General features: G+C 34.0%; 2 protein-coding genes across 4 annotated transcripts; one reads left to right on the top strand and one right to left on the bottom strand.

Moving 5' to 3' along the window:
* Positions 1-618: 618 nt before the first annotated feature.
* LOC105133435 (aldehyde dehydrogenase family 7 member B4) lies at positions 619-6857 on the bottom strand. 3 transcript variants are annotated; one of them, XM_011037438.1, is made up of 16 exons: positions 6687-6857; positions 6274-6312; positions 5946-6082; positions 5624-5710; positions 5300-5431; positions 5072-5144; positions 4788-4810; positions 4636-4699; positions 4208-4253; positions 3286-3466; positions 2642-2818; positions 2389-2553; positions 2082-2222; positions 1724-1821; positions 1224-1373; positions 619-1042 (listed from the first exon to the last, which is right to left on the bottom strand). In XM_011037438.1, the coding sequence occupies exons 3-16, from the start codon at positions 6078-6080 to the stop codon at positions 988-990; spliced, it is 1527 nt and encodes a 508-aa protein (XP_011035740.1). In that variant the 5' UTR covers positions 6081-6082; positions 6274-6312; positions 6687-6857; the 3' UTR covers positions 619-987. The 3 variants fall into 3 exon arrangements, with proteins under 3 accessions (XP_011035740.1, XP_011035739.1, XP_011035738.1); XM_011037437.1 differs by lacking the exon at positions 6274-6312; XM_011037436.1 differs by lacking the exons at positions 6274-6312; positions 6687-6857 and adding an exon at positions 6533-6665.
* A 2373-nt stretch (positions 6858-9230) lies between these two features.
* LOC105133434 (cation/calcium exchanger 4-like) lies at positions 9231-11959 on the top strand. The gene has a single exon (XM_011037434.1). It carries the CDS (start codon positions 9652-9654, stop codon positions 11596-11598), a length of 1947 nt encoding a protein of 648 aa, XP_011035736.1. The 5' UTR covers positions 9231-9651; the 3' UTR covers positions 11599-11959.
* The last annotated feature ends 645 nt before the right edge of the window (positions 11960-12604 follow it).

The raw sequence follows: 12604 nt of genomic DNA, 5'->3' as shown, positions 1-12604 counted from the left end.
TTGTGTAAAACTTTAGTTGGTCTTCAAGAATAAAAGATAATTTCATTATTTGTCTCTAAGTGGGAAACTGTTAGTAAGTAGAGAAACAATATCCTACCATATACAAATAGGAATACCTAATCTCCCACTTTGCACATGGTGGACACAAACGGTGGGCATAAATCATGACATGATTTATGCCCTCACTCCTAACTTTGTATAAATACATGCTCAATGAAGAGTTGTGTAAAGTGAAACACAGAGTAAAAAATCGAGAGAGAGAGCAGTAGAGAAAGCTTGAGTGTAGAATTGAGTTGAGAAAAATTTTCTCATCCTCTTTATTTGTATTATTTATTTGAGTAATTAATACAAGCCAGTAGCTCCGTGGAGTAGGCAAGTTGTCAAACCACATAAATTTGTGTGTGTTTAATTACTTGAATGACCCAACAAAGAAGGCCTTTGCCTGCTCAAACACAAGAAGAACACCGCTCAAACACGAGAAGAACACCACCTGTAATGCAATTTTGAACTGACAATCTCCCCTTTCAAGGTTTACAGTTAGACAAGCAAGGTACTGGGTAATTTTGCATGCTATCTACAAGTTAAGTGGCATATTTTAGTCATAATACACAAGGAAAGAGAGAAATATTGGAGAACTGTAAACCAAGACCATAGAACATCAATTCAAGTTGTCCGCGAAATAATAAAATGTAAATCGTGTTTACAAAAACACCAAGGAATGGCTATAAAGAAACATCAATTTTCTTTGTTCTTTGAGAGATATCAATGTTATTATTTGTTGCAAGTAATTCTAATTAATCCAGGGAAAAGCTGGTTGTAAACAGGAAAGATCTTTGCCCACAGCTCTACTAGAACATTTCAGGCCAGCAAACCTGATGATAAAACCCCAAAGGGTGACAGAACAGCTCTTGAACCTTCAGGAAATACAGAATCCTTCAGGAATTCTGCTTTGCAAGATGAGTGGACATGCTGGAACTTGATTGGTGCCTACCCAAAATTGATTCCTTGTGCCAGTGGTAGCTCATTACCGTAATTGATTGTACTGTCAAATAATTAATAAAAAGGATCAGTGGCAATTTTATTGGGAGTTTTATTTATTTGCATTTTTTTCTCTGTCGAGAAAAAAAAAGGTTATATCTAATTTCCCAACGAGAAAAGGGCTAGAATTCAATTCAAGCATCAAACAGAGAAATCCAAGAACTGTCAATGATTCTATGATTTACCAAGTTGAGCGTCGCATATATTGCTTCCAAGAATCACTCCCTGCTTCCCGGCCACCCCCTGTAGCCTTTTCACCACCAAAAGCACCACCAATTTCAGCACCATTGGTTGGTATATTTACATTCACAATTCCACAATCACTTCCTAGTGGCCTGCATTAGGTGATCAAGTGAGGAATTTCTTTAGCTATGCAACAAAAGAGGAATGCTTATAAAACACAAATCATTTCAAGGAACTCGGCTGTGTACAGGAATTAAAGAAATATCAACGAAAATGTCACTTCTTGTAAATATTTTCACGAAGACCATTACGGTGAGTGAGAATCAAGAACAGCCTTCAGAAATTGCATGGGAGTGAAAAACTCCAAATTCAGAAGCAAAATATTTTTATTTAGATAAAAAATGGAACCAACAATCACATAATTCACATCCAAGGATTTTTTAGCATGTAGAGAGCATAGAATAACATAATTCACTCTACAGACATGACTGGAAAAACTCACCCAATCCACTTGAAGATAATTTCAGGTTTGCGGGTGAAGATAGAACTACTTAATCCTTGGGGAACTGAATTGTTTATTTCAATTGCTTCTTGTAAAGTCTGCAGAAAGGGTTCAGCTTTCAGAATTTAGATTAAGTGCAAACCCAACAAATGAAATACCAAATGAAAATTAATTATTCAGCAATCTCTACATGTATAAAATCACTGTAGGAAAAATAGTAGAGATTAGTTATCACAAGGAAAAAAAAAGGAAAGAAAGAAAGAAAGAAACTTTAGTCTTATGTACTTCATATCTCACGAAAGAAAGAAAATTAGTTAAAAAAAACTCACCAATGGAAAGAGCTGGATGAAGAATGTACCTGAAATTTCATAACGTAAAGAACAGGAGCAAATAATTCTTCTTTAACAACGTCAGCATTTGGAGAAATCTCAACTATTGTGGGCTGCACAAAATTTCCCTCGGATTCTATCACTGAACCACCTATTAAGATCTTACCTCCCTGCAAAATGAAAGTGGTGATTTTTTTTTTTTTTATTTCCAGTCATTTTTCACCTAGAGAACTAGGAACATAAAGGACAAATGAATGCAGGACAAATGAAATGCTTATATTTAAAGTATTGGAAAAGCTGGATAACCACAGTAGATAGGTGAAAAACAGAACATGCCTGGGACTTAATTATCTCTATTCCCCTTTCAAAGCTCTTCCTTGATTCAGAAGTATGCAATGGTCCAAGCAAGTTGCCCTTTTCCAACGGATTCCCAATTTTAACTTGCTTGTATACATCAAGTAGTTGATCAAGTACTCTTTGATATATGCTTTCATGTAGAAGCTTCAGCACAAGCAAGAAAAATATTAAGATTGATTTTGACTCCCACTGACATGCATGAATGTGAAGGAAATGTCAGATTTTAGAGTACCAGCCTGCGGCATGTTGTGCAGCGCTGACCAGCTGTCCCAACAGCAGCAAACAGAACAGAATGAACAGCTAGCTGGATGTCAGCATCATCCATGATTATTATAGCATTATTACCACTTAACTCAAGCAAGCATTTACCAAATCTCTGATTAACTGTCTGTTGCACCATTAGGCCCACCTGTACAATATGTAGAATTTGCGTGTAAGAAATAAGTACCAATTATAATTATCAAAATTATTACCAAAATTTCCCCTTTTATAAGAGTAAATTTAGATGTACATGTTCTAAACTGTGACAAAATTCAAACAACTGGGCACAAATTAGAGAGAATATACAGGAAACATTATCCAAGTAATAGTCATTGATACTGCAATAAATCACATTACAAAACCACAAATTCAGTAATTTATTCTGCACAGGCAGAAAGAATATGAATCCAAATTCAGTGTTGAATACATGCAGCAGATGATTATAGCGATACTATTGGAATAAGACTAATATATTAGGAAACCTTAGAATATAATGAATGAAGAGAGTGGCCTATAGATCAAATAGGATAAATAATTTGACCAAGAACAGAAGTGTTTCTCTTACAGTAAAGATCATGAACAATAAACATTTTCTAACGACAACAATTTAAACACCTTTGAACTGCCAGTGAAAGAAACCAGAGAAATGCGCGTATCTTTTGCAATTGCTTGGCCAATATCAGCACCACCACAAAAGGATGTAAAAATTGCAGGAGGTAAGTTATTCTTCTCTAACACCCCAGCTACCAGCCTTGTCATTGCAATGGTAATCAAAGGAGTTGTTGGTGCACCTTTCCTATAAGAAGGAACAATTCAAAGTCAGGCACAAACAAAACTTTTGTAAGTTGTATTTGCAACCAAGGAAAGCAAAGTAGATGTAGGTGTTTATTCATATAATTTTATGCTGATACTTACAATAAGCAGCTATGAAATGTGGTCGAAGTGAGAACTAGTATGCCAATAAGGGAGCATAAAAAGCTTAGCAGACTAATATCTCTTCTAAGGCAAAAGATGCCGATTAGACATTGAACCCAGATAATCTATCTGATTATGGAGAAAAGGTGGATTATCCAAATTTCAATTATTGGTTAATTTGAAAGGATAGGCCTGTTAAATATGACACCATCCAGAAACCACAGCAAGGACAGGTTTTATGCTGCCTATTTTTAATCATTTGCATGCTAAGCAAGTCAACGTAAATATTCCCTAAAACAGTTCATAGATCTTTCAAGAATACAACCCAAGGAAAGAAATGGACAATGGGCTAGTGGTCCACCAATAAGATACTGAAACCTAAACCTTTCAGGATGGCATAATCACATAATGGAGAAAAAAGAAACGAAAAACACTGAAAGTATTTGATTGAATAAGGACAAATTGACATGTAATTATGAGCTTCAAAAGCTGAAATTAGACATTTAATGAAAAGAAACTAGACTGCAGTGCGCACATTCAACCAGTAATGAAATGCACATTATGTCTATCTAAGAATGAAATAAAGCATGATGTCCCGGCCAAGACAGGTACCATGACTTACCAGACAACACAATTGCCACATACTAGTGCAATGCAGGCATTCCATCCTGCAGAACAGCAGCATACATAAAAATCCATGTCATAACTGGAAGAAAGCCATTTGATGACTTCATTAAAACAAATTTGGTGAAAATATTTTGATGTTAGAGAGGTACAATACCAGTAAAAAGTTTGAATACATTAAAGTTACACTACTTTATCAGTCAGGATGCATCCAAAAGGACGCACTTCAACATCAAGAAAAGTAATACTGGCATAAGAAATAACTATAATTGTGAAGACATACACAGTGTTTTGGATACAGCAACCTCCCATGATACAGGCATGGGATATATCTCCATATACTTGTTTATTGCAAAATGTAAATGTGTGTGTGTTTCTGGATTATTTCTAAGGCTAATATTTTTTAAAACAGGATATAACACTCACCAAGAACAGCACAAGGAAAGTTGAACGCTGTAATCACACCAACAATTCCAAGAGGATTCCACATCTATGCATAGAACAAACGTTGAAAATGTCAACTGTATTGAAGAACTAATGCAGTGATTTGAATTCAAAGGTAGAGGTGATCAACACACCTCCAGCATTGCATGATTTGGACCTGTTAACAGATGAAAATGAGTTATTCATTGACTAACATTTAGAAAGCTGGGGAAGATACGCAATTTCAAGAGTTGATTTTTTGAAACAAAATGACAGCTTTAGATAAATGCCTAAATTCTAGCATTATCCACAACATACTGCACCCAGTTGAACTATGGCACTTAAACATGTACTTGAAAACTATTTTGAAAAGGCAATGAAAGAAAAAAAACTACCACAAATTATACATAAAATAGTGAGAACTAATTATGGAGCCTACGTTCAGAAGGTATTACTGATCCGTTCAGCTGTCGACTTAAGCCCACACAAAAATCACACATATCAATTATTTCCTGCAAAATATAGGTGCTTATGAAGTTAGAAGAGCTCATTGAAGAACAAGATATATCACAAATAATAAATCACAAAAGATGGTTTTACAACAAGTGAAATGAAAATCCTATAAACAATTTCATATGACATAGCAAATTAAAGCTAGGCAACATACTTGAACTTCCCCTATTCCTTCAGGAAGTATTTTTCCCATCTCAAGTGACACAAGACGACCAAGCTGCTGAAGTTTAGTTCTCAAAGCATCCCCAATCTGTCTGACAATCTCACCTCTCTTTGGAGCAGGAACCTGCAAAATACGATGCAAGGCAAATGGGAGGTCTCATCAGTTGATCACAAACAGAATATATGCATAGGATAGAATAGTGCCAGCAAGCATATTAGAAGTTCACGTGCTAGAGAATTCTATAATACATCAAACTCGTGCATTTGTCCCCCAAAAAAGTTTTAATAGGTTCTACAGCAAGGTAAAAAGACTTGCCTGCATCCATATCTTAGCAGCTTCACTGCAAGCTCGCATGCCTTCCTCATAATCTTCAACAGAACCCTCCACAACTTCAGCTATAGCCTAGATCAATACAAAAAAGAAAATGATTAAAGTCGATGGATGTTGTGAGGCAAGGAGTTAGTAAATTCCATGGAGCCTCAAATGGCCTCATCTGTGATTCATAGCAACTTAGCACTGGAGCATAAAAGCTGTTTATACAAGCAAATACACAGAAGAATACAACAGATACACATACAGATACAAATATATTATACAGAAACACATGTTAGACATACGTAAAAGAATCAGTAACAACCTGGTTGTTTGCAGGATTCACAGTGGTGACCACAGGGCCATTTGCTTTCCACGTGCCATCCACATAACACCCCAAATTGCGAGAGCTCAGCCCGATCTCGCTCAAAAACTCATACTCTTTCCTAGCAAAACTCATCTCTGCATAAACAAATTAACAAAATAATTTATTATTTCACACATTAAAACTGAAATTCAAAATTATAACACCCCATGATTTTACAATTGAAACGTATAATTACAATCGATCCTTTTCTTTTTTAGAATTGAAACACGTATGCAGGCGCTTCATTAATTATTACGGTTCAGAAGTGAGATTAAAAATTTCTTGCCTTAAGATTTGTGAACTTTCTCAGTAACCAAACACCGAGCTGGAAAAAAAATCAGGGTTCCAAAAACGAGAAAATTATAAGCTTCAAAATCAAAGCTTTGAGCAATAATTTCTTAGAAACCAAAAATATAATAGAAAATAAGAGCACATGTAGAAATAACAAGAAGTTCACAGATTTTCATTCACTGTGAAATCAAAGTCTCTAAGAAGAATACAACCATGCCTAAAACACAAAATGGGGAGAAGGGAAACAAAAATACTAATACAAATTAAAGAGAACCCAGTTTTTATTTCCATTCAATCTTCACTTGCAATCCTTTCATTTTAATGGCTTTACGAACCAGAAAAGAAAACCCAGTAGGGGTGATGCATGTGTGTCTGAGAATGAAGGATCAAAAAAAAAAAAATACTAACTTTGATTTGTCTTCGTCGTTGTTTTCTCGAATGAGAAGAGAAACTCTGTAAAGTAAGGAGATTAGAAGAGAGAGCGTAAAGCGCTCATGGGGGTATTAAATGAGTTGATAGTTTTGATTGATTGGGGTATGGAACGAAGACAGACGCAAGAGGAGCGTTGAAATAGTGTTCGTGCCTCCATGTATATATATATATATATATATAAAACAAAAAAGGGAGAGGGAGAGAGACGTGAGGGTTAGTGTGTTTGGATGAGGCTGATGATTTGTCCATTTATGATTATTGAAGGAAACAAACGATTATGGCATCCCGTCATCTGACGTGCGTCCTCTCTAAATACTTTACACACACACGCATCAGATTTTGAAGAAGGGAAATCAGCGAGGTAATGTTGCTCGCTCGGGCCCGCTGGGAGTGTGACTATCCATTTCTTTCTGTGGGGGGTGATTTTAGGTGCTTAGCAGGATCCTCAAATCTAATTCCATTCTTTTCTTATGATCACGCTTCCATTAAATTTATGCTTTGATTTGTCTCTTTTATGCATAGCGACATTAGCATGAACGGGGCTTGTATTCACGCTTTTGCTTCGAATGTTTGATGGGAACAAGCACAGGTAAGTGATCTTAAAAAGGATAACTACATGCTTGATATTTCAATTTTATGATCCTTGATTTAAATTGATACGTGACCGTTTTTTATAGGATACAAATTGAATCGTCTACATTTATAATAGACTACACATCCTCTAGTTTTAATTTAATTAAATCAAAGGATTAGCCATGTAATTAAATCAACGGATTAGCCATGTAGAATGTTGACTAAAATAATATATTTTTTACTCAAGAATTTTTATCATCTAATTTCTTAGAAATGTTTTTTTAATAACTATAAAATAAAATAAAAATAGATGTTAAAAGTATGCAGCACATAGAAGCGTAAAAAATGATTATTTGGATAAAAAATTAAAGCAATTAAATAAGTAATTATAAAAATTTAGATGGTTGAAATTCAGTATAAAAAAACTGTGTTTTTAGTTAAAGCTCTCTTTTCATTGTTGATTTATTCTCCTTTTATTTTGATATCAAAAAACATAGTTTTTCAAATAAAACAATTTTCAAAAAAAAGGATTAAAGTTTTGTTTATTTTTATGTGACTATATGAAAAGATAAAAGAATAGTTAAATTGAGAAATTATATAAATATTTTATACGAAAATTATTCTCATATTTGTTGGCAATATTTATAAAAAAAAAACTCGTACATTATATTTATATATAATTATTTATAAAATAATTATTAATATTAGTATAAAAACCTCTAAACTAATTTGAAAATATTTATAATAAAAATGATGTATTATATATTATTTTAAGAATTTTATTTAAAAAATAATTTCATTGTAAAATTAAAAAAATAAAAAATAAAAAAACACATAAAGCTTAAAAAGAGGTCAAATACTGAACATCTAACCTATTAAAAGAGTCTAGGTCTTAGATTTGTTATTTAGAGATCATTAGTTCGACTTCCACAAACCTCAAGACCACTAAAAACTTACATAATCATTAATTTTAAGGCTCACGAGAGTAGTTGAGATATACCAAACTAACCCAAATAGTTATATTAATAAAAAATTCTAGACAAAAACTCATGCCCATACATCTTTTTTTAAAAAAATATTAAGTTAACAGCATCTATCATGAATCTAAGCTATTATTTTTAAACAAATGAGATAACATATTATCCATCTATTTAAATAGGTAGCATTGTCACTCTTTATGATATATTTTAGTTATATTTAATGTTGGAAAATTAAAATCTAAACAATTTAAGTTTTAAAAACTTAAATTTCAACCGTTTTTATCTAAAAACATTGTAAAAATCTAAAATAACTTATTTTCAATCCAAAAATATCTTTTAATTGGTTAAAAAAAATCAAAAGTCAAATTAAGTGAGTTTTGCATAAAATCGTTCCACCTTTTCCATTATAATTAAAATGAAAAACTATCTTCATTAAACTTCTTTCTTCAAAATAAATATATTAACATCAAAAATTTTTTTTGTCAAAATATAATTATCAAAAAAAATTTTCAACAAGTTTTTCTCTCATATCTCAATATTTAAAGACTAGAATATAATAAAAATAAAGTTTGTGATTCAAACATAAATATAAAAAATTATAGGGATCGAATATGTAAAAGAACCATATTGTACAAATTGTAAAACTGAGGGACCACGAACCTAGAGCATTGTAGTTTTAATTTGCTTAGTTTTGACTATTTATAACTGTGATGTAATTGCAATGTAATTATCCTGTCCTTTTGGGGAAAGTTTGATATATTTGTTTTTGTATTTAAAATTTGTTTATTTTTTAAAAAATAAATTTTTTTAACTTTCTATTAGTTTTTAATTATTGTGATACGATATTATTAAAAAAATTAAAATATATTATTTTAATATATTTTTAAATAAAAAATATTTTAAATAACAATAGTCTCAAATGTTACTAATTAGGCAAAGTCCAAATTATTGCTGTTGAAAAATCAAAACAAAGTCCAAATTATTGTTCTTGGAAAATCAAAACAAGGGTAAACTAAAACGTGTGAAATATCCTCGTTTAGGTCTGTCTGAAATAAACAAACGACGAAAGATCAACTAAAAAAACCCGAACCCAAATCCCAAATTTCTTATCATTTCTTTCCTTTCCCTGCTTCCTTCAGCAACGCTACCATTCTTTAATCCTGATCTTCTGTGTTTTTTAACAACTTTTCCCACTCTTTTTCAAATTCATTGGTAAGTCTTCAAAATTTCCCTTTAATTTCTATACAGGCTCTCTTTCTAGGCAAAGTTCTTAACTTTGCTTGAGAACTAGGGTTTCGTATCCCAAAACATGACAATAAAGCCCTAGGTCTGGATTCTCCATCTGGGTTTTTATTCTTTTGTTTATTTCATTGTTTTTTAGGATTAAAATGATAGGTTTTAATAGCTTTTATAGTTCAAAAAACCCCAAATTGAAAGGGGTTTTCAATGGATTCTGTACCGTGATCCTATTGTTTTTGTTTTACAACCGGGTAGATATGCTAACAAATCCTTATATTGGTCAAAATTCTATTCAAAGAGGTGATTTTGGTGATGGGTCGAGGGGTAATTCGATAATTCATAGACAAATCTTTGAGATCAATGCTAATTCATCGAGTTTGGTTAATGTGACTGGTGATCAAAATGATTTGATCTTAAAGAACCCGGCTTTATGTAATGGCTTGATTGATCATGATGGTTATGCTAATGAGTGCGAGTACTTGAAAGCTAACCCGGTGTGTTCATCGGGTGGGTTCTTCGATTATATCAAGTTTTTGTATTGTGATTGTGGTGATTTTAGAGTGTTGGGTTATGTGGTGTTGAGTATTTGGCTTGCTGCTTTGTTTTATTTGTTGGGGAATACAGCTGCTGATTACTTTTGTTGTTCATTGGAAAAGTTATCGAATCTTTTGAAGTTGCCCCCTACGGTTGCTGGTGTAGCACTCCTTCCACTTGGGAATGGAGCACCAGATGTGTTTGCAAGTATTGCTGCCTTCGTTGGAAAGGATGCAGGTGATGTGGGTCTTAATAGTGTGTTGGGTGGTGCAGTTTTTGTTACTTGCATTGTTGTTGGGGCTGTATCATTATGTGTTGCGGATAGGGAAGTTAAGATTGACAGGAGATGCTTCATTAGAGATATCTGTTTCTTCCTTTTTACACTCATGGCATTGTTGATAATTTTGATGGTTGGTGAGGTGAGTGTCGGGGCAGCAATTGGTTTTGTCTTGATTTATGTGGTTTATGCATTTTCGGTGGTTGCTAATGAGATGTTGAGGAAACATGCAGGGAGGTTGAAATTGGATGCTGTTACACCATTGATTCCCATGCGAGGAAGTATATTTTCCCAAACAAGCAGTGAAGAGGATGCAAACATTTATAGTTCTCTGCTTGACCTTGAGACTGACAGTGATGTGCCCCATCTACCTTCTTCTCTGCCATCGTGGATGTGGGCTTCAAATGTGGCCATATATTCCAATCATTCGTCAAAAATCAGTTTGCTGGATCAAGAAAGGCCTCCATGGGGCTGGACTGATGAGGGCATGGGAATCAGTAGATCTTCATTCTCATGTTCAAGTTTGTTGTCACTGATGGAGTTGCCATTGACAGTTCCCAGACGGTTAACAATCCCATTAGTTGATGATGAAACATGGTCAAAACCATATGCTGTAGCCAGTGCTGCCTTGGCTCCTCTTTTACTGGCATTTTTGTGGAATAGCCAAGATGATGTGGGTCCTCAAAGCAGAATTCTAGTGTATTTTATAGGCACTGTGGTTGGTTGCACGCTTGCTGTTCTTGCATATCAACATGCAAACTCCAATCATCCACCTCAGAGGTTCTTGCTTGCCTGGGTTCTTGGGGGTTTTTTTATGAGCATCGTGTGGTTCTACATAATAGCTAATGAGCTTGTTGCTCTGTTGGTTGCATTTGGCACAGTCCTCGGAATCAATCCATCAATCCTCGGATTAACTGTGTTAGCATGGGGCAACTCGATGGGTGATTTAGTGTCAAATGTTGCATTGGCGATGAATGGTGGTGACAGTGCACAGATTGCAATGTCCGGATGCTATGCAGGTCCTATGTTCAATACTCTTGTTGGCTTAGGTATCTCAATGCTGCTTGGAGCCTGGTCACAGAGCACTGGTATATATATTGTTCCTCAAGACAGTAGCTTGTTTTACACAATGGGATTTCTCATATCTGGATTACTATGGGCACTTGTTGTTTTACCTAGGAACGACATGCGTCCTAGCAAGATGTTAGGGGTGGGCCTTATAACCCTCTATGTAATTTTTCTCTCAGCAAGGGTGACCGCTGCCATGGTATACGCAGCTAGTTGACCAGCTGCTATCTTTCAGAAATGCTAGAGTCAGACTTTTATTGTCATGACATACTTGTAAAATGCAATTTGACAACTCTATCATAGCGACTGTATATTCTAGTAACACTTGCTGTCAAATTTTGAATAACCTCCCTTTCAGGGGGCTCAAACTTTCACATGGTAAAAGAACTATTGTCATGCCAAGAGGTTGCCTTCATGTGGTGTTCATGCTCAAGTGCTTTCACTGCTGTATTGGTCAAGTAATTTTTATTTTATAGGTTTTGTTTCCTGTTCTAGGCTTCTGGGCGAGAATGAGCAAATGTAGAGAAGTGAATAACAATGCCAGGAGCCAGGATTGATATAATATATTTTCTTATGAATCACAGGACTGTTATCATAGACAATTCATTGATGTCTTCTCTTATGTAGAGTTCCAAGAGTATATTGGCTTTGAATCGCTTCTGATGCTTATCATATTTTGCCTTCCTTCTCGACAAAGGACGCAGCTTCCGAGGATGAAATGATTTTATTGAGCATGGGGCATAGGTTTGTTTGAAGGTATGATGGTCCTGGATGAGATAAATGATACGGGATTGGTTGGGGCTGCACGGGCAAAGATTCTAGTTGCTGCCTTGTTAGTTTGGATGTTTGGATAAGAATAGGTGACTCTTTGCGCTGCGATCAAAATATTTTTAAATGTAAAAAAAAAAATTAAAATGGCTTTTTTAAAACATTAAAACTAGAGGTTAGTATATGAATTTTTTTTAAAAGTTAACATGAACTTAAGAGTTGATTATAATTTAGTTTTTATAGTTTCTTGGAACTATTTAATTATTAGTTGTATTATAAAAATTAATTAAATGATATTTTAATCAGTTTTTTACTCGTACATTTTACGTTGGTGATTACTATATTCTAACATTATTTTAAAAAAAAAATTATATTTTAACAATTTAAACATATCTTTAATTATTAATTTGGTTGCACGTATATATTAGATTGTGTATTTTGTTATAGATGTTCTT

Source organism: Populus euphratica, unplaced genomic scaffold (assembly GCF_000495115.2).
Source record: "Populus euphratica unplaced genomic scaffold, PopEup_1.0 scaffold33.1, whole genome shotgun sequence".
Classification (NCBI taxonomy): Eukaryota; Viridiplantae; Streptophyta; class Magnoliopsida; order Malpighiales; family Salicaceae; genus Populus; species Populus euphratica.
Note: the sequence above shows the minus strand (reverse complement) of the source record. Positions and strands in the feature narration are given on the sequence as shown.

What these genes read in the sequence shown, in the direction of transcription:
- LOC105133435 (XM_011037436.1), bottom strand. Translation starts at nt 6,569, where the DNA reads ATGGAAATAAAAACTGGGTTCTCTTTAATTTGTATTA. An exon ending in GCACAACATGCCGCAGGCTG is followed by an intron (nt 2,554 to 2,641) that starts GTACTCTAAAAT and finishes CTTGTGCTGAAG; the next exon opens with CTTCTACATGAAAGCATATA. An exon ending in TTTACGTTATGAAATTTCAG is followed by an intron (nt 1,822 to 2,081) that starts GTACATTCTTCA and finishes CCCTTTCTGCAG; the next exon opens with ACTTTACAAGAAGCAATTGA.
- LOC105133434 (XM_011037434.1), top strand. Translation starts at nt 9,652, where the DNA reads ATGATAGGTTTTAATAGCTTTTATAGTTCAAAAAACCCCAAATTGAAA.